At 39.7% G+C, this 20,727-nt stretch overlaps 1 protein-coding gene and 1 long non-coding RNA gene across 4 annotated transcripts; both read right to left on the bottom strand.

Moving 5' to 3' along the window:
* Positions 1 to 89: 89 nt before the first annotated feature.
* LOC141280933 (uncharacterized) lies at positions 90 to 738 on the bottom strand. Its single transcript, XR_012335274.1, has 3 exons — positions 604 to 738; positions 281 to 372; positions 90 to 209 (listed from the first exon to the last, which is right to left on the bottom strand). It is a non-coding gene; the product is annotated as an uncharacterized lncRNA (long non-coding RNA).
* A 2,236-nt stretch (positions 739 to 2,974) lies between these two features.
* mapre3a (microtubule-associated protein, RP/EB family, member 3a) lies at positions 2,975 to 20,469 on the bottom strand. 3 transcript variants are annotated; one of them, XM_065288488.2, is made up of 7 exons: positions 20,334 to 20,469; positions 18,481 to 18,604; positions 18,055 to 18,200; positions 16,391 to 16,589; positions 12,670 to 12,803; positions 12,314 to 12,466; positions 2,975 to 4,527 (listed from the first exon to the last, which is right to left on the bottom strand). In XM_065288488.2, the coding sequence occupies exons 2-7, from the start codon at positions 18,599 to 18,601 to the stop codon at positions 4,459 to 4,461; spliced, it is 822 nt and encodes a 273-aa protein (XP_065144560.1). In that variant the 5' UTR covers positions 18,602 to 18,604; positions 20,334 to 20,469; the 3' UTR covers positions 2,975 to 4,458. The 3 variants fall into 3 exon arrangements, with proteins under 3 accessions (XP_065144560.1, XP_073668415.1, XP_073668414.1); XM_073812314.1 differs by lacking the exon at positions 2,975 to 4,527 and having other exon boundaries at positions 11,976 to 12,466; positions 20,334 to 20,421; XM_073812313.1 differs by lacking the exon at positions 2,975 to 4,527 and having other exon boundaries at positions 11,995 to 12,466; positions 16,433 to 16,589.
* Between the last annotated feature and the right edge of the window lie 258 nt (positions 20,470 to 20,727).

The raw sequence follows: 20,727 nt of genomic DNA, 5'->3' as shown, positions 1-20,727 counted from the left end.
ACATAATTCTCTAGTCAATAGTCACTTTATTTCATTTTGTTTTCAAAATTTCATTTTTGATTTTTTAAGACTGCAACAATGAGTCAAACCTTGACTCCTTCCGGCAGCAGATCTGAAGCGCGTAGTTGAAAGGTCTGAATCTTTGTTTAGATCGTTGGAAAGGATCAGCTTTGCTATCAGTGTTGTTAACCATAGCTTTTGGCGGGTCCCTAAAATACACAAATATAAAGACAGCAGTCGCTGACATACGTTTGAGGTTTTAACAAGGCTTTTTACTCACGTTAACATATCTCGCACTGCGACCAGGTTGAGTCCGATAGCGTTTCCTCTCAGACGTTTGACTTTCAACTTTTCTCGACCCAGTGGACGAACCTTTTATGTGCGAAAAATAAATGTGGAGACACAGTTGATATGTAAATGTGAAATTTGCCTTAGGACTTAAATAAAATAAGCTATATTTAATAAAATACTACGATTTTGAGGGTGGGATGGCTAAAAGTAAACCATAACGTTACTGTTTCTCTGGCATCAAGCATCTGCAACTAACTTAATTAGCATACGAGATAGTGACATTTACGTTTCATGTTTATAACTTACACTCACCATTTTATAGTATGTGTATAGTAATTTAGCCTCTCAAAATAACAATTAAAAACAGTCACAAACTTTAACGTCACGTAAAGCACGTAAGCGCGTCTGAACTAATTAGTTGTGTCGTATTTCTCACAAGGCTGCGCAAGCCCGATCGGCCTATGACATCAAAGTACCGCGAGAGCACAGCTTTCAAAGCGCTCTTGCAGTACGTTGATAGACTTGTTCGACTTCATGCCTGGATGCAAGAATCGACAGCCGTATGACGTCAAAGTACCGCGAGAGCGATTCGCTAAATCATACAGAGGAGTTTGCTTTAACTCGCTCTCGCGGAACTTTGACGTCAACCTGCTGTCAGTTCTTGCGGCGCCGCATGAAGTCAAACAAGCCTATTGTTCTCACAGGGCGCTAATTTTGCACAGGGAATTTCAAATAACCCAGTGGTGTAGTCTACGTCACTGTTTCTCAACCCTGGTCCTCAAGGACCCCCTTCCAGAATGTTTTAGATGTCTCCTTATTTAACACACCTGATTTAAATTATTAGCTTGTTAGGGAGACATTCTGATGAGTCTGATGAGTCAGTTCAGGTGTTTTAAATTAGGAGACATCTAAAACTTTCTGGAAGGGGGTCCTTGAGGACCAGGGTTGAGAAACACTGGTCTACGTCGTATACCCACTAGAAATTGCCAAGGATTTCCGTCTACCCACTAAAAATAGCGTGAGGATGCGTAACAGCATGGTCATTTCAAACTTTTAGTCATAATTTAGATGTGAAGCACTAACCATTTTCATGCACTTGCTACTTTAGCGGGTTTAAATGGATATACATAAGCTATATATTTGATGACTTCCTGCCGAACTGCGCGATCCGATCGGCGTATGAAATCAAATTACTAGCGGCGCTAGAGTGACTGGGGCGCAGACTGTTGTGGCGCCACAAGAACCCACAAGCGAGTTACAACAAAGTAGCGCGAGAGCTATTCCAGTTATCACATGGAGAAATCTGCTTTGAATCGCTCTCGCGGTACTTTGACATCACCAAGAGGCCTGCTTAGTGCCAAATGAAGTCGAACCTACAGTGTAGCTGCTCACGCGACACAGTGTAGCTGCTCACGCGACACTGTAAACAAACAGTCCGTGGAGAAGTGAACGAGAGTTATCCGGAGAGTTAACAACGCACATGTGAGTAAACAACATTTAAATCATCAGTCCAGTTTAATACTTTATCTGGAGGTAAGGTTTCAAGTGCAATAAAATAAGCCCGTTTATGTCCTGATGGTTTCAGCATGCTAAGTTGTGCTTAACACGTGTTAAACTTCCCTACTCTGTGTTCATTTATATATCTACGTTCAGGATGTATATGATCTTAAACTTCTGTGAGGAAATTCATGTCTGCGTTGATGTTCAGTTCAGACTTGCAAATTAAATATCATTTTCTTCACTTGGTTTTGGTGTCTAGTTAGATGTTGATTAACACTAAACCAGTCTAAACATCAGTCCAGTTTCCCCAGCTGTAAACCCATTGGCTGTTAAACTCTTTTTTTTTTCTTATAATAAATTGACATGTTGATAACACATTCAGTTTATGTGTTTATGAGTACACTTTCAGAATGCTCTGTTACATGAAGATCCATACTGTATGCATCTGTGAGTGTGGTGGTGCGTTGCGCTGGGACGAGTGAGCATAAGGGTGAGAGGGGAAAAAGCAGCGTATACTCACTACAAAAATCTAGACTACACCACTGAAATAACCTATGTAATTTTAAATGTTTGACAGGTGTTGGTTTGTCCGTCACGCAAATACCAACTGCGCAGGGTTGTCCCCATCAGCCAGCTGCTGCATCTGATATGCTGTATCACACCATAAGTGTTTTCTTACAGTTGTCACCTGTGAGGTCCTCCTCTACTGCTTTTGTTTCTGTGCCCTCTGGGCTGATCTTATTTGGGTAATTATACGGGTAGGTATAGCAGCAGATGGTTGGTGTCTTTGTACTCTTGGTGACCCAGTCTATTTCCTTCCTACCTTGCTGGATTCAGTGATTAAGTCTGTAAATATTGCTTGTATCAAATATCTCTAAATTGTTTTTTATCTTTGTGAGATTTACCCAGAAAGTATCAGAATATTTACCAGATTTCTGATTTAAAAATGCTTTAGCAGACCTGTAGGGAAATTAAATAATGTCAAATTAAAAAGAACAAGAAATCTGGATAAAATAATGCCTATTTTTATCTAATGTAAATGTACAGTAAATACAAAGCTTTGCCTTTTTGAGATGTGTTACAGACACTGCTTGTCTTATGCATCACATTTTTTCCAACACTTTTGATATGCATGCATGCATTATAAGAAAACAAATTGACAACCAATTTTTCACAAATGTTTATTTACTCAAAACAATTTATGCAAACACAGCTATGGCCATATTGAGACAATACAAGATGACTTGGATCTGTTATGCAGAGAAAAGCAGATTCACCCTGTAAAGTTAAAACAAACCAACAATTCTGGCATCTAGCATCTCTGTTTAGTTTGATCAGGGCCTTTTACAAATCTGATTTGATTTAGTTAAGAATGCGCGGCCCATATATGCTATTCAATAGCTGAGCGAAATAAATACAAAATAAAACGCATTAATGCAGCAACACTAGCAGCAAATGTCAGTTCAGTATGACATCATCTATTCAGTAGTATCACTTGTGTGATTGCCACTAAAATAAAATGTACCATGATAACAATAAGCATTGTTCCTCATGCTCAATGGTCTTATATATACTTGCCATCCATGTGGTGAGTTTCTATTAATAATCAGTCTATGACAAATGAGGTGTCATAATGATGTCACAATCAAGCATGTCAGAACTGTTAACAGGAGAAAAAAGGTGATTTACAAACAATCACTCATAATAAACTGTCAATGTATAACATTCACATGCTCCCTGGGTATAAGCAAAACAACCTGTGCCGTTTTTAACGTTACTGTAGTCATTTAAACACATTTTAAATGTTGTGCACTTACGATTACACACATTTTCCCTTTAGTACTCAATTATTGTACCTCTGTCACTGGCCTGTCAACATTTAGTATAAATGTCTTTACAGCTCAGAATGAAGCAGATTAATAAAGCAAGCCTAATCTCAAAAACATGTCCAGATCGTATTTCAACCCAAAATCAAAATTAGACCCTGTATTTGAGCAATCTGACCAGGACGTGTTCTTGACAGGACTTGACACATTCATGCCTTAACGCAAATCTGCTATTTCTACCATTAATCTTTTGCTAGTTAACCTGGACATCAGTTGCAGCTATAAAATATCCATAAGCTTGCCTTGATATTATTGGGAATTTTCCTAATGGACATTTTAACAATTTAAAGTGATTAGCCAGTGAGAAAGGCATTTTGAGGCTGGTATACACAGATGGATGTAAAAAGGACCAATCCATACAGTATGAAGCCAAGACAGACCCCCCAAAATAAGTGCGGACAACAAATCACTGCATTCCGGGCAAAGAGTATCTTCATTTTCTTTTTTTCTTCAAAAATGTCTTTCCCATCACAATATTTACATTTTTTAGTCCGTTTTGCTACCCACTCTTTGATACTGTACCTTTACTTTTATTCATTCTTGTGCTGGGAAAGGTGTGTGGTGTTGGTGCTACTGTCTGGATAAGGGTGGCAATGTTTGATGATACAGATGTAGTGTATAAACCGGCGTGGTAGGAGACAAATGTGGAGTATATATTGTATGGTGAGCCCATGGAGTTGACAGGAATTGAGGGGATATTAACAGCGTGCGGTGGGTCATTCAGGATGGTGGGCGGAGAAAATGGTGACGGGTCACAACGTCATCTCATAAATAGGGATGTTCAGTATTCGTCCTGGTCCAAGTGGGCATGCTCGTCTATTTCATCATCTTCTGGCGGTGCAAAGCCATCCTGTATGAAAAGTGATTGTTACTGTCTATTCACTTTAAAGGGACACTTTTTTTAAATATGCTAATTTTCCAGCTCCCCTAGAGTTAAACATTTGATTTTTACCTTTTTGGAATTCATTCAGCTGATCTCTGGGTCTGGCGGTACCACTTTTAGCATAGCTTAGTGTTTGGAAGTTTCTCCTCTGTCCAATTGCCAGGCCCACTTTGCTTTTCAGTTCCCCATGCAGCTCACCACACCTGTAATTAATTGGCCTCAATCAGCCACAGGCTTTATCAGACAGCACCTGTGCACAGCCCCTGCCCTTCGTTCATGCTACATGGAGGATTTTTGTGTGGTGCTGCTGAAAGATTGTGTGCCTTGCGTGCGTTATTGAGTTATGTAAGTTTCCTATGTTAAGTTAATTATGAGAAAGTGAGCATTAATCTTTCATTACTTTCAGTTTGTCTGTTTAAATGTAGATTAAACGGTTTAATTTGGTTTATTCATGTGACTTTCTGTTGTAATTGTAAGATTATGCATTTGAGTATTTATAGGTTAATTATGGGGCTGACAATATTTCTGTATTGACTTTGTTTGTAGCTAATTTCTGAATTCTGAGTTCTTGTACATATGTTTGATTTCCAGTTGTATTGTGGCCTTATGTAATTAATTGTATTCTATATCCTTTGTCTCCTAGAAACCACACACACACACATACATACAAGTACTTCCCTAATAAATAAAACACACTGCAATTAAAGCGACTGGACTGGATTGTTCTTACCGACACTAGGGCTGGGTATCGATTCAGATGTTCCAGATCGATTCAATTTCGATTCACAAGCTATCAAATCGATTCGATTCCGATTCTCGGGTTGGTTTTTATACTCGATTCTTGATTCAACTTAATGAATACAGATTTAATACAAATACTATATTAATAAAAAATAACAGTGAACATAAGTTTACAAGTGGGTAATTAATAAAAAGAAATTAAAAGCCACAACACTAACCTTGTCTCTTGCTTGCAAAATCAAAAATGCTTCTATACCTCTTACTTTTTATGTGAAGGGTAGCATCAACTTCGATGAACCCCATTTTAAGCACTAAATGAAAGAATGACAGGCTCCTTGGAAACACCGCGCAAGGCAAAAAAGAGGGTGACATCTAGTGAAGAAGACTAGTAATTTGATTAACGTTAATCTTACGTTCAATGTTTGCACAAAAAAATATGGGGAAAAAAAATCGATTCTGCTCTCTGAGAATCGATTCTGAATCGACCACGTTTTAAAAAACGATTAATCGAAAAATCGATTTTTTTTTTGCCCAGCCCTAACCGACACCGCCACTGGTCTCAAGCCAGCCACCTAACATCCCTCTTAAACCTCCTTTTCATGGTCCTTCGAGGCGGATCCATTGACGACCAGTGGAAATGTCCAGTCACTCCCTGCCTTCGTTATTTCAGCGTCCTCACCGCCAAGCCTCGCGTCCTGCACGCTATAATGACTACGTCATGGAATATGATCAGCGGCCACAACATACTACTGAATTACCATACCCACCACCGCTTCACTCTGCACACATTTGTGGTGTTGGACCTCAGTATCAATCACAGTCCGAGTCTGAGGAGGACCAAGAGCCACCTCAACTATCCAGTGAGGAGGATGAAGAGGAAGAGCCGGAACCACTGGCAGAGCCAGCAATGAACCCTCGCTCACCTGTCCCTTCTGGAAGAGCCATAGCCCAGGAGTACCCACATGTCCCTCATGTAGCCCCAATTCCTGACCGTCAAACTGAGCTCTTACAGCAGTTACTAGAAGAAGTAAAGAATCAAGGTAGACTAATCCACCGCTGCATGCTAGACCAAGGCCACTCTTTGCTGTCTCGTTCAGTACCATTCCCTGAAACCTTTGGCCCTCCGTTAGTAGCATCACAAGCCCAGCATGCTGCAATGCCACCCCAGGCTACCACTCGTGACACTAAGCCCTTTCCTGCTCCACCTCGGCAGCAGCTTCCTTATCCACCTCCTATAAGCCATGCCCCTGCCAGTCAGCCCTTAGTTCAGTACTGGCAGCACACAATTCCTTCTGACAATAGTCAGTTCCCTGTCACGGGTCAAGTCCCAGTCTCGCGTAACCCTTTGCTCCCAGCCTACATGTCGTCATCTCAAATTCAGCATAGAGCTATGGCCCACTCTGCCCAGCCAGCGTACCAGCCCCGAAATGTGCAACCTCACCATCATACTTCTCCGCCTCACCAAGCCATTTAGCCCCCCCTTTAGGCCGACTGCACCCATATAGTAAGATAGAAGGTCCCTCATTCCCTGATCTTACTAGAGAAGATGAAAGCCAATATATGATGTTAAATATGGCCCTATCCAACCTGTTAGACCCAGGAGAGTCAGAGCAGTATAAATATCACATCTTACTGGATCACTTAAAGGTAGATCAGGCAAAGCGGCTTGCCTTAGCTTATGTTTATGCTCAAGATCCTTACACTCAAGCTATGCGGGCCCTAGATGAGCGTTATGGCCAACCCAGACAGCTTGCTCTTAGAGAGCTCCGGGCTATAATGGAGATGCCTGCTATCCGTATAGGTGATGGTAGAGGCTTAGATCAGTTTTCCCTTAGAGTACAAGCCTTAGTGGGTCTCCTCCAGTCCATGGGTCCCGAAGGTCACTCTGAGCTTACCTGTGGCTCACATGTCGAACGCCTACTAGAGAAACTACCCAGTGAGCACTTTTGTCCGTTTTAGAGAAGCATCAGTTTGAGTAGACCAGGTCCCCTATGCTATAACTTCCTAGATTTTTCCTCCTGGTTGCAACAGGAAACCCGTTGCCAGCCCAGAAGGGAGAGAACCCTTCAACCTGTCCGACCAAGGCCACCACCCTCTCACCCATTCAGAGCTACAGCTATACTCCATGGTAGCAAGACTTCCCAAGTGGCCTTCCCTAAAGTCCAGATAGCTCCTCCTAGGATCAGTCAGCTTCCCCTCAACGCCACATCCACACGTTGTCCATTGTGTGCTTACTGTAACTCACCTGAACATCACGTCAGTAAATGTGATGACTTCCTCAAGCTCACTGAAGATCAGAGAGCTAGTTGGATCACAGGACAGAAACGATGCTGGCAGTGTGCACGAGACCACTTTGCAAACCAGTGTGATCTGAAGGGACGCTGCAACCAATGTAATGGGAAACATCTGCAGGTCCTATGCAACATTAATCAGAGGCAAGTGCAGAATTTATACCTAGACCATCCTAGTGATTGCAATAAAGTGCTGCTAAAGGTAGTTCAAGTGACCCTACGTAATGGAAACAAGTCCTTAGACACATATGCCATATTAGATGATGGATCAGAACATACGATCCTTCTGCATCCTGCAGCCCAGAAACTTCAGTTGATAGGAGAGTCTGAGAGCCTGAAGCTGAGGACAGTGAGACAGGATGTCCAGACTCTAAACGGTGCCACTGTGTCCTTCACCCTCATTCCAAAGGCCCATCCAAAGAAAACCTATGCCATCAGGCATGCTTTCACTGCAGATCAGCTTTCCTTATCTGAACATTCTCATCCTGTGAAATCCCTCCAGCGGCGCTACCCTCATCTCAGGCAGATTCCCTTGAAGCAGCATGATAATATAAGACCCCTCCTACTCATAGGGACTGATCATACCCACCTGATCACTCCAACACTGCCTGTAAGGTTAGGCCCCCCCGGAGCCCCAGCAGCTATCAAAACCCGTCTCGGCTGGACGTTACAGGGTCCTGCTAGAGATATTGTTAGCTCTCCCTCCACAAAGTGTCACTATATCTCCTTTAAATGTCCACCTGATGACATTCACCACAATGTGCAAAAACTGTGGCAGCTGGACACAGTACCTCTGAGGAACACAAAATTGGTTGTCCGTTCTAAACCGGACAGAGATGCACTTCACCAGCTGGAGACTCAAACCATTCGAATTCCTGTTGATGACGTCCTAAGGTATGCCACACCTCTCCTCCGAGCCGATCCCTGGCCCCCCTTAAAGGCCCCTAAGGAAGCAGTTATGTCCCGTCTTCGCAGCTGTGAGAGGAGACTGCTCCAAAATCCCTCACAGGCGGAAACCTATACCAGAGAGATCCAAAGGCTAGTTGATGCTGGGTATGTCAAGAAGTTGACTCTCTCTGAAGCAGCAGATGCCCCAGAGTCTTGGTATATACCTCATCACATTGTGCGTCATAATGGAAAGGACTGCATTGTATTTGATTGTTCTTTCTCCTATCAGAATCAATGTCTGAATTTACAATTGCTTCCTGGTCCAACCCTTGGGCCTTCCCTCCTTGGAGTTCTCCTTCGTTTCAGGCAGCACAAGATTGCCATCAGCGGCCAGGAATGGCACTATGTGGATTCCCCAAACAACCCAGCTGATGATCTGACTAGAGGAAAGCAGCTATTTGATCTAAGTGAGCCTTGCAGGAGGAACCAAGGACCTGCCTTTCTCTTGCAACCCCCTGACCTGTGGCCAACTAACCCCACAATAGATCAAGCTGAAGATCCCGTAGAGTTACGTAAGCCCAGTTTCTGTGGTGCCGTATTTCTTAACCAAAAGCCCTCCATCTCTGACCCTACCCAATTCACCACCTTTCAGGATCTCCTTGACTCTACCGCTGCCTCCTATCATGGGTTGACCGAGCCTCCTGCAACACCATCGGCAGCAACCTACCTCGATGCAGAGATTGCCATCCTAAGACAGGCCCAGCTGGATTCCTTTGAAAATGATCTAGCATGTCTTCAGTCTCACAAACCCCTTCCACATTCCAGTCGTCTTCTCTCTCTTGCTCCAGAAATGGATTCAATGTCAGGTCTCATTCGAGTAGGCGGAAGGTTACGACAAAGCAATGACCTACCCCCTAATGTTATACATCCAGTTGTCCTAGACCCTGCCCATCCAATTACAAAACTTATAATTAAAGATTGTGATGACCACCTACATCATCCTGGGCCAGAGAGGCTATTCGCTGAGCTAAGAAGGAAATTCTGGATCCTGAGGGGTCGTGAGGCTGTCAGGAAATATCAGCACAGGTGTACTAAGTGCCAGCAGTCCCGTGCCAAACCCCTTATTCCCCAAATGGCCAATCTTCCTCCTGCTCGCCTACGCCTCTGTAAACCTCCCTTTTATTCCACCGGGATAGATTGTTTTGGGCCCTACACTGTGAAAGTTGGACGACGGAGTGAGAAAAGGTGGGGAATTATCTTTAAATGCCTGACAACTAGGTGTGTACATCTAGATCTACTTAGTCACATGAATGCAGATTCCTTTTTAATGGCACTAAGGCGCTTTATAGCGCGCAGAGGCAAACCTTTTGAGCTGCTCTCCGACAGGGGTACCAACTTTATCGGGGGCAACAGAGAGCTACAGGAAGTCTACCAATCCCTGACCTCTGACCTCCAGACAGTCCTGGCTAAACAGAGGATCTCATTCAAGTTCAAACCACCCTAGGTGCCCAAGCAGTCACTAAAGAGGTGATGCGCACTGTGATGATTGAAATTGAAGGTATCCTCAATTCAAAGCCCCTTGGTTATGTCTCTTCTGACATTGCAGATCCTGATCCGGTGACTCCTAACCTGTTGCTCATGGGGCGGCATGACTCTTCCCTCCCCTTAGTAACGTATCCTGACTCTGAGCTAAGCAGTCGCCGTCAATGGCGTCATAGTCCAATTCTTTCTGATCACTTTTGGTCCCACTTCATTAGAAATTATCTGCCTTCTCTCCAGTCTAGACAGAAGTGGTACACTGATAATCCTAACCTTCAAATAAATACTGTTGTTCTCATCCTTGACCATCAGCTCCCCCGATCTCTCTGGCCAGTAGGTAAAGTGATTTCCCTTCATCTTGGTAAAGATGGCCGTTGTAGACGACCAATTGTCTGTATAGGTAGCTAACTGTAAGAAATTTGGACAGAGTTTACAGGACATGTTATTATGGATAAAGCTGTGGGTTGACAGTACTGTACCTCTGTGGCATACAAAATGTCCACTATCTTAGAGATAATTGGGTTGTTTTCAGTCTCGTTTTCTTGGCAGATCAGTTCAATGTCTCGAAGTTTGCTGAAGTAAAAATCTCTCTCCTTCTCCAGACCATCTACGGTCAACTTCAGCTCCATCAACTTTAAAAAGCAAAGAGTTGCAGATGTCCAGGTGGGGGACAAACAGTACACAAGACCCGTTGCCCGCCTCATCCCACTCCCTGCCCTACCTGAACCCCCATGACTCTCCACTCTAGCAAATTTGCAAGGAAAATTTGGGGGCGGCTGTTTGGAAGTTTCTCCTCTGTCCAATTGCCACGCCCACTTTGCTTTTCAGTTCCCCATGCAGCTCACCACACCTGTAATTAATTGGCCTCAATCAGCCACAGGCTTTATCAGACAGCACCTGTGCACAGCCCCTGCCCTTCGTTCATGCTACATGGAGGATTTTTGTGTGGTGCTGCTGAAAGATTGTGTGCCTTGCGTGCGTTATTGAGTTATGTAAGTTTCCTATGTTAAGTTAATTATGAGAAAGTGAGCATTAATCTTTCATTACTTTCAGTTTGTCTGTTTAAATGTAGATTAAACGGTTTAATTTGGTTTATTCATGTGACTTTCTGTTGTAATTGTAAGATTATGCATTTGAGTATTTATAGGTTAATTATGGGGCTGACAATATTTCTGTATTGACTTTGTTTGTAGCTAATTTCTGAATTCTGAGTTCTTGTACATATGTTTGATTTCCTTCAGTTGTATTGTGGCCTTATGTAATTAATTGTATTCTATATCCTTTGTCTCCTAGAAACCACACACACACACATACATACAAGTACTTCCCTAATAAATAAAACACTCTGCAATTAAAGCGACTGGACTGGATTGTTCTTACCGACACCGCCACTGGTCTCAAGCCAGCCACCTAACATCCCTCTTAAACCTCCTTTTCACTTAGCATAATCCATTGAATCTGATTAGACCATTAGCATCGCGCTAAAAAATAAAATAGACCGACAGAAAATTAAAAGTTGCGATTTTCTAGGCAGATATGGTTGAGAACCATACTCTCAAACTGGAGTAATAATCAAGAACTTTGCTTGAGCTGAAAATAGTCCGCTTAGTAACTTTCAATAGCGGGGACTATTTTCGGGCAGTGCGTACTGTATTATCACTACGCCTGCTGCAGCCATTTTACAGCAGCAAAGTCCTGGATTATTATGCCAGAATGAGAGTATAGTTCCTAGCCATATCTGCCTAGAAAATCGCAACTTTTAATTTTATGTCGGTCTTAATACACGCTGTAACTACAGAATAGTCAAGTTTTAAATAGGAAAGATGTCCAAACTCTTTAGTTATTTTTTAGCGCGATGCTAATAGTCTAATTAGATTCAATGGATTGTGCTAAGCTATGCTAAAAGTGGTAGCACTAGACCCAGAGATCAGCTGAATGGATTCCAAAGCGGTAAAAATCAAATGTTTAACTCTAGTGGAGCTGGAAAAAGAGGAGTGTCCCTTTCAAAAACACTGAATGTCTTTGTGCATTACATAAAAAATACATTTATACTGTATCTACCCTATGTTCAAAACATCACGTGATTATGCTTTTTTCTTACAATCGCGTGAGTTTTGTGAAAAAGACAGCACTCAAATGTAAAGAAATTATGATTATAAACATCCTCATAGTGAGGTTTAAGAGTTTGCAGCCTATACAAGCACTAAACGGCAAGGTAGCTAACTGTAAGAAATTTGGACCGAGTTTACAGGACATGTTATTATGGATAAAGCTGTGGGTTGACAGTACTGTACCTCTGTGGCATACAAAATGTCCACTATCTTAGAGATAATTGGGTTGTTTTCAGTCTCGTTTTCTTGGCAGATCAGTTCAATGTCTCGAAGTTTGCTGAAGTAAAAATCTCTCTCCTTCTCCAGACCATCTACGGTCAACTTCAGCTCCATCAACTTTAAAAAGCAAAGGCAAAAAGAACACAAGGTAATAAAATAAAATTAAACATGATCACTAAATACAGTTTTTATTTGGTATACAGTATAAATCTACCTTCATTTTTCTCAATGCATGTGTGTATCTCAAATAATCCCCAACTCCCATTCCCATCAAGTTATTCCAAGGAAGGTAAGGTTTCTTACCCTCCCAGGGACTCTACCTGTTGATTAAGCTCCATGATTTCAGCATCACTGCCCCCATTTCTGGCATGTGTAGGGTTCTTCCTTATGGTGGTGATCACCCTCTGTGGAATGGGCATGTTTTTGGGTACTGTTGGCGATGTTCTCTGAGGCCCTGAAATTGGAAATTTCTTGTTTTTAACTACTCTCAAAAAAGTGGTGCTTGGCAAAAGATCATATGGTACAAATCAATCCATGCAATTTCAGCTGCAGATTTCTGATCTCAGATCAGCATCTTTATAATTCACTGAACTAAAACTCCAGCCTAAAGCATTAAAAAAGTCAGCCTTTAACAAGCTCCTGCATGGGTGGTTTGATACCCCCATTACTTTGGTTAAGCCTGTGTGGGATCAAATATTAACCGCTTCAAAAGCTTGTTATCCGCTTTATGTTTGGCAGGTTTAACCAAAGTCAGGGAAGTGTGACGGAATGTTACTACAGACTAAAAGGAGGTCACTTCCCAATCCAGCCCAATGACATCACAAAAGCCAAATTGAGACAACACTGTTATACCTCTCTATGGACTATGTTCTGTTTCGGTTTCTTGGCTGGTAAAAAAAGACTGTCTGGATATATATATACAATATTTACAATGACAAATAAGGAATTTAAAGGTCTTTATAGGGATGAATAGGACTGACCAAAAAAAGCACTAAGCAAGCAATGAACCTCGCAAACAGCACATGAGAGAACGCTGAGGAGCATTATGGCTGGGTGATATAACTCAAAGCATATCTGTATATTTTATCAGCTTGTTGGAAATTTGCGGCTAAATGTGTTAAAAAATGTAAATAAAATACACTAAAAGTTAAGTTAAATACTTTAATAATCAAGGAATGTTTCCACGGTTCATTATTTAACAATAATTTTTTATGCATCTATGAAAATACACATTCAAGAGATGAAAATAATGTCATTAATGACTCACCCTCATGTCGTTCCAAACTAGGAAAACCTCCGTTCAAAAATATAAAAATTGCAACTTTTTTCAGCATTGTTTTCTCTTCCAGTTCTGTTGTGCCCGTGTGACTGCAGTGACGCGGCTGACATGTTATCCTCAGACATGTTTGTGAAGTTTTATTTTTCATACTTTCAGTGTGCGTCTCCCTCAGACATTAAACGAAGCTCGGGCGCACAAAAAAAGAGCTGGGGCGCACCAGATAACACGTCAGCCACGTCACTGCAGTCACGTGACTTCAGTCTTATGCACGCCACTCACAACAGAACCGGAAGACAATGCTAAAAGTTGTAATTTTTGTTATGTTTGGACCAAAATGTATTTTCGTTGCTTCAACACATTCTAACTGACCCACTGATGTCACATGAAATATTTTGATGATGTTTTTATTACCTGTGTTCCAAAGATAAATGGTTGTCTTCCAAGTTTGGAGCGACATGAGGGTGACTCATTAATTACATTATTTTCATTTTTGGGTGAACTATCCCTTTAAAGCTGCAATCCGTAACTTTTGCCTCTCTATTGCCATCTCTGTTTGAAACATAACATTGCATTTGTGGAGTAATTTTCTGTATGTGCATCATGCTTTGCCCTGCTACTCTGCATGGGTGAAAAATCTGAAATGTAAAATCTGTGGTTACTGCATTAAAGCGCATCTGTTATTATACATCGACATGACGTACATCCTAAAAGTCATATATCCAAAAATGTTTATAGAGTAATATATCTGCCGCATTCGTTCTGACTAAATAAAAATGCAAATCTTTTAATATAAATCATGGGGATGTGATGTCTTAACTGTTCAGAGGAATAAGTGATCACTGCACCGGTATTTAATCCCTAAAGATGTTAAAAAACCGTGCTGATATTAACTCTTGTTTTAGCACGGGCTCTGTTGCATTCCCTTTTTCACTGGGGGCTTTCAGGCGCACTAAGAGCTTAAATTTTTTAACAACAGATGATTCTAGAGGTAAAGACGTAATATATTCTGGGTTCCCACACCTTAGTTAACTTCCAATTCAAGGACCTTTCAAGGACTTTTCAGGTCCAATACCCTCAAATTCAAGGACTAAATGTGGGCACACATTTCAAGTAAGAGCAAGGTTACATCGTGTTACCTATTAAGATACATTGTTACAGTTGCCTTTCAAGGGAACTCGCACTGCGTCACTGCAGTGACACTTTGGGGACGCCTCCAGTGGTAAGTGCGTCTGAATGTTTATATCAAATTCAACCAATGGTGAGGCTTAACGACAAAGACATGGTGACGCGGAAGCCAGGAAGTATATCACTATCTGACATATTGCAAAAGACGGGGATACAGGGACGCAGGAAGTATGGCAAGGGAGACGCTGCGTCTCGTTCCCTTCTCAGGGAACAACAGTTACATACGTAACCCGAGACGTTTTCATGTTTCAAACACAACTATGCAAAAAAGCATTTTGGTATATGAATCAACATTCGCATACGGAAGATATAAGCATTTAAAGCGAACAGTTTAGCACGTGTGATTAAAAGGCTAGAAATTTTATGATATTATCCTACACTACACAGGAAATGATATGGATTTTTTACCAGAAAACTTCTTGCATTAAATAGATTCATGCACTTTCAATGACCTGTATCTATGTATGTATATTTTCAAAAACTTCCCAGGGCCTTGATTTTTTTCCCCCAGATACCCAAACTTTCAAGGATTTCAAGGACCTGTGGGAACCCTGTAAATAGACATCCTTACATAATATTACAATAATCGTCGGTTTAACTTTACTAATTAAACAGTGCCATCTAGATGACAAATTTAAATTTCATTCTCTTTACCATCTACAGCAGCATACACATGAGACATATTAGATGCAAAATATTCTTCCTGTTTACGGAAGTGGCGAAATGACGAAAGCCAGGAAACTAATTTTTCCTGCAAAAACAGACCTTGACGTTCAAAATACTAAACATTATTATTCATATACTTTTGTGAGTTGGAAATTTTAAACACTGTTTATTCAAGTACATGCTCAATAATTCATTTTCGTCAACCCCCCTCCCCAAAAAAAGTTACTAATTTGATTTAAACTATTTGGAATGTCCGACTGAGACTCAGAACCCGGGTTTTGAATAGATAGATTATAGAGACAATTTAAACCAGTGGTTCTCAAAGTTTTATGTCATTTTATAAAATACATTAATTTAACATATATTCTGTGTAAAAATCAGAAAAACAAGGCAACTAACCAACAACACTACACTGTATTGTTTAATATGTTTAAACCACTGGTTTAATCTGATTTACGGAAGTGAATCAACTTATCTACATTGTTTTTGCTACTAAAGTTAAACTTAGAGACGCTATTAAAATATCTCTGTCCTAATGCCCTCATACTTTTTGCAAGCCAAGTCTGACACACTTCATCAGCCAAGTGAAAAGCACATTAATCATCATGAATATTCAATATATCACCCAGCCCTAAGCAAAATTCAAGTTCAAGAACTGATTTTAGAAAACTGTTAGTACTGATGTCAGGAAAGCAGTATTTAAAAATTTACACAGTAACACAGATCTGTTCGTGCGACCACAAAATGCCTTTGTTTGTAATATTGATTGTTCACTGTTTTCTCATCAATGAAAGCTCAGACATTAATCATTCAGAAGACCGTGCACAACCAGCTGCTTTGCAGAGCACGCTTTCCATCAGCAGAAGCTCAGCAGTCAATGCAGCAAAGGTGTGACAGAATATTGATGTTACCTGAGAGACCAGTTCTCTTGGGTTTGTGGGAAAAGTGTTCACCTGGGTTTGGTGGAGGTGCCACATCCTGCCCCTGTCTGGCTTGCACAGGATCATATTCTTTTCCGTCATAGTTGGCGTCGAAGAATTTTTTAAACCACTGGATGAATTCAAAGTTGTCCTGGAATTTTCCTTTCACTAACTTTTCCACGGGTATTATCTGGAAAGCAAAAAAGCACAAGACAAATGGTCAAAATGGAACTGGGGCAGTACCCTATAAAAAATTCCTAATATGTACCATTTAGGTAAAGATAGGTACATTTGGTACCAATATGTACCTTTAAGGAACTAATATGCACTCCTTGGTACCATGTTCCTCTGAGTAACTAATACTGTATGAACTCTTTAGGTGCAAAGGTGTAGTTTTGGAAAGGGTACCAGCCCAGTGACAGCTAGGGACCATTTGTGACCATTTTTTGGGGCAGTTCACAGTATGTGATTTAAAAATGAGCTAAATTTTATATTTTGGAGCTACAAACTTGTAATACAAGTGGATACTTCACTTCTGTATTAGTCAAATAAAGGCCCATATGAAATCTGTGGCAACAGAACTTTACAGCGAGCCTGTCCATTACAAATGTATCTCGCTTGTTTGTTAAATATTTTGATATTTCGATAATGCTTTTAGTCCACCAATAAGAAAGTACATTCATTTTCATTTCATACATTTTACCACATTTAAAGGTGCAGTTTGTATATTTTAACATAAATGTAATATAATATACATAACTATGTTTTCAGTGGTGTATAAAGACCTTACGTAATAAACCGTTATGTTTTTATTACCTTAGTATGAGCCAATTCTATCTACAAACAGCGCTGGTCCCGGGGTGGCACTGTTGCCCCACAGCAAGAAGGTCTACGGTTTGAGCCCCAGCTAGGTTTTCTGTGTGGAGTTTGCATGTAGGATGTGTCCTAGGAAGGCTACATATCACAGCAGCCACGTCATCATGTATTGTCAAAGGACATCTCCATTCAAAGGATGCTTCGAAGGCAGCCTTCATTTCGTGTCCTTCATTCGGCCTTTTTAAAATGTATCCTTTGTGGCCTCAAATCACCAACAATTCTTAAAACAGCATATATAAGGGTGTGTTTACTCTGGGTATCTCGGTTTCCTCTCACAAGCCAGGTTACGTGAATTGGAGATTCACCAACGTTTGTATGGATCATCTTGTATGGATTAACTAGTTCCCGCCATGAATATAGGCATAGATGCTGGGATGGCGTTTATAATAAGCAAATAAACAAACACAGCGGATCCCCTTACATGGAAGTCACCATTTTGTGCCGCCATGTTTCTACAGTAGCACTGAAAGGACAAACTACAGAGCTACAGAGTGTGTATAAACCTCATTGCTTGACTGGCTACTCTCTGCTGTCTCAGACAATGATATGTTTGTCCTGTGTTGGCCACCGTAGTTACTAAAATTTACACATTGCACCTTTAAATCCATTCTGCAATATTTAAAACTTTTCCCACAAAAATAGCACAGAATGTGACGAAAGTCTGCAGATTGCATTTGGGCCTGGTCATATTATTCTTTTTTTTCTGTATTGTTAAGGATGACCTACTTTAGAGGCAATGGAAACATGTATTTAAACTTGATGTGTGAAAAGCCACTAACTTTGTCAACATTCATCCTTTTGAAAGCTGCCTGCAGTACTTTGAAGTTGTGTATATACTCATGTTCCAGCTTGGCTTGAAATTTCACTTTCTTTAAAAGAATACAACCTGGGAACAACATGTCCATGAACTGACAATAAGCCGCCCCTGGAGACAAACAGCAAAAGAGAACATTGGTCAAAAGAGTCCATTTATTACTCCAATACTGTGTTTGCTCAAGATGTTATCAGTGAATGACCTGATCTGAGTCAGTTAACAGTGTACATGGATTTATTTTATTGATTGCACTAAAAAAGTTACAGGTTACTATCAATGGCAAAGAAGGGCAACTTTTCTCCATCTCTTATTTCGTGATAGTACTGTTAGTTGTAACAGTGCAGCTGGAAAGAGTCTGTGAAATAAGAGACTAAGTTAAAGTTAAACCCACCTGAACATAACTGTTCTATTTTGGTGTAGGTGAGCTGGAGGGAGTCGTTTACCCATGCCAACATGTCATGTCGGCTCAGGTTCTCAATTGTTACTGACGTAGAGTATACATTCACTGCCATTTCCTGTAAAGAGAACAAACAGTCACACAAATACACAACAGAGCAGTGATTCCCAACCACATTGTTTTGTTAAACTGTCCGGTCTGGTGCATCTCTTAGCTTATACAAAACTGAAAACAGCTGAAAACATATATTTTCCGGTACACTTGACATGAAAATGTTGAAGAAAAAACTTTTCTCTCTCTCTCTATCTCTCTCTCTCGTTCAACAGACATTGTCTCTAAAATGTGTTTATCTGTATTGCACTTCTCATATGATTATGTTCCTAAGCTAAATCACAATATTGTTTTAAGCATCTCCTAAATGCATAAATGTGTTTAAAAAATATTATTATAAAAATATTAGGGGGTGACCCTAATATGACCCTCTACTATTATTATAAACCATTATAAACTTTATATTATTAATTTTTGTGTGATTTGTTTTTGGCTTAACACATTCATATTGTTTGAAAGACAGAAAAGGTTATGACAAATAAGTAAATCAGAATATAATAAGTAAAATAACTATTTATATGACTAAAATAAAAATAACCGTTAAATAACTTTCACCTTAACAAATGACAACAACAATAACTATTATTATTATTATTATTTATGTAATAAATAAACAAATAACGAATTAAATATTAATAGTAATAGGGCTGTCAAAAGATTTATCTCGAAAAAGATTGTTTTTGCATAATATATATGTGTGCACTGTATGTAATTATTTTGTATATATAAATACACACATGCATACATGTATTTAAAAGAAAGTTACATGTATATATTTATATTTATTTAGATTTGAATATATTTTATATTATATATAATAAATAAAAATACATAAATAAAAATTTGTGTATACACACAAATATATTATGCAAAACAAACTTTTATTTTGTTTTATTTTGTTTGCGATTAATCGTGATTAATCTTTTGACAGCCCCAAATAATAAAACATTAATACTTATATTATTTTATTATTATTTCATACATTCGTTATTTATTTATTCATCATGGAATAGATTATATTTATATTTATTTATATTTGAATATATTTTATATTATATATAATAAATACAAATACATAAAATAAAAATGTGTGTATATATATATATACATACATACATAATTATTACACACAATACACACAAATATATTATGCAAACAAACTTTTATTCTGTTTTATTTTGTATGTGATTAATCGTGATTAAACTTTTGACAGCCCCAAATAATAATAGGCTACATTAATACTTATATTATTTTATTATTATATCATACATTCGTTATTCAGTTAGTCATCATGGAATATAAAAAATATAATATAATTCAAGTTATTTTTATTTGCTCTAAATTATGGTTTTAAATACATAAATGTTATTACAGTTAACTTATTTGTATGATAGGAGTTAAGGTTAAAGTAGAAACGCAGGCCCTTACACAGGCTATGTATGTCACTAATACTTTATTGTCTTTACGCCAACAGAAGCATATATCAATTTCGCGTTTTGTTATAAAAAGCAGCGTATTCAAATCTGCAGTGATGTGTAAAACTGTAGATCTGCTGAACAAACGGACTATTATTGTGACAGTTGCTATGTAATCTGCCCCCTCTGCAGGCCCCGTCGTACACAGGCAACACACACACGCGCGCGCGCGCGACACAAAAGAGACCAGTACGGCCATTTAATGCTTCCTAGTACAAAATAAATCTAATGAATGGTGCAATTTTTAAATTGTCTACTCACTGTGTTTGTTATTGCGTCCTCCCCAATGTTTATAAGACACTGGCTGAAGGCAATATCGCTGTCAAATCCGACGTGAGGGCTGTCCACTGCTGCTACGGGTTGCCAGATATGCAGTTCTCCTTAGTTACGGGCCGCCCCCGATAGCCTACAACACACTGCAACGATTGGTGCGCATGCGCGACACCTCTTCATTACATGAACATATTATTATACTGGCCATGAAACACTTTAAAAATTATTTTACTATTAACATTTTTACCGAAAGCGTAACAATTTATTCCAGTGAATATTTTTAAATTAATTTCATATACAATTTCTTGAGTTTCTTCTTCAACATCTTTGTGTAACTGTAGTTTTGTTGCATTCCCAGATTTACCCAACATTAGCAAAAATA

This window comes from Paramisgurnus dabryanus, chromosome 17, assembly GCF_030506205.2.
Source record: "Paramisgurnus dabryanus chromosome 17, PD_genome_1.1, whole genome shotgun sequence".
In the NCBI taxonomy this organism is placed as follows: Eukaryota; Metazoa; Chordata; class Actinopteri; order Cypriniformes; family Cobitidae; genus Paramisgurnus; species Paramisgurnus dabryanus.
This window is presented reverse-complemented; position numbering and strand designations above follow the sequence as displayed.

Excerpts from the sequence above, each read along its gene's own strand:
- mapre3a (XM_073812314.1), bottom strand. The coding sequence starts at position 18,601 with ATGGCAGTGAATGTATACTCTACGTCAGTAACAATTGAGAACCTGAGC. Across the intron at positions 12,804-16,390 it reads CAAGAGAACTGGTCTCTCAG|GGCCTCAGAGAACATCGCCA; the intron begins GTAACATCAATA and ends TTCCAATTTCAG. Across the intron at positions 12,467-12,669 it reads TCATGGAGCTTAATCAACAG|TTGATGGAGCTGAAGTTGAC; the intron begins GTAGAGTCCCTG and ends TGCTTTTTAAAG.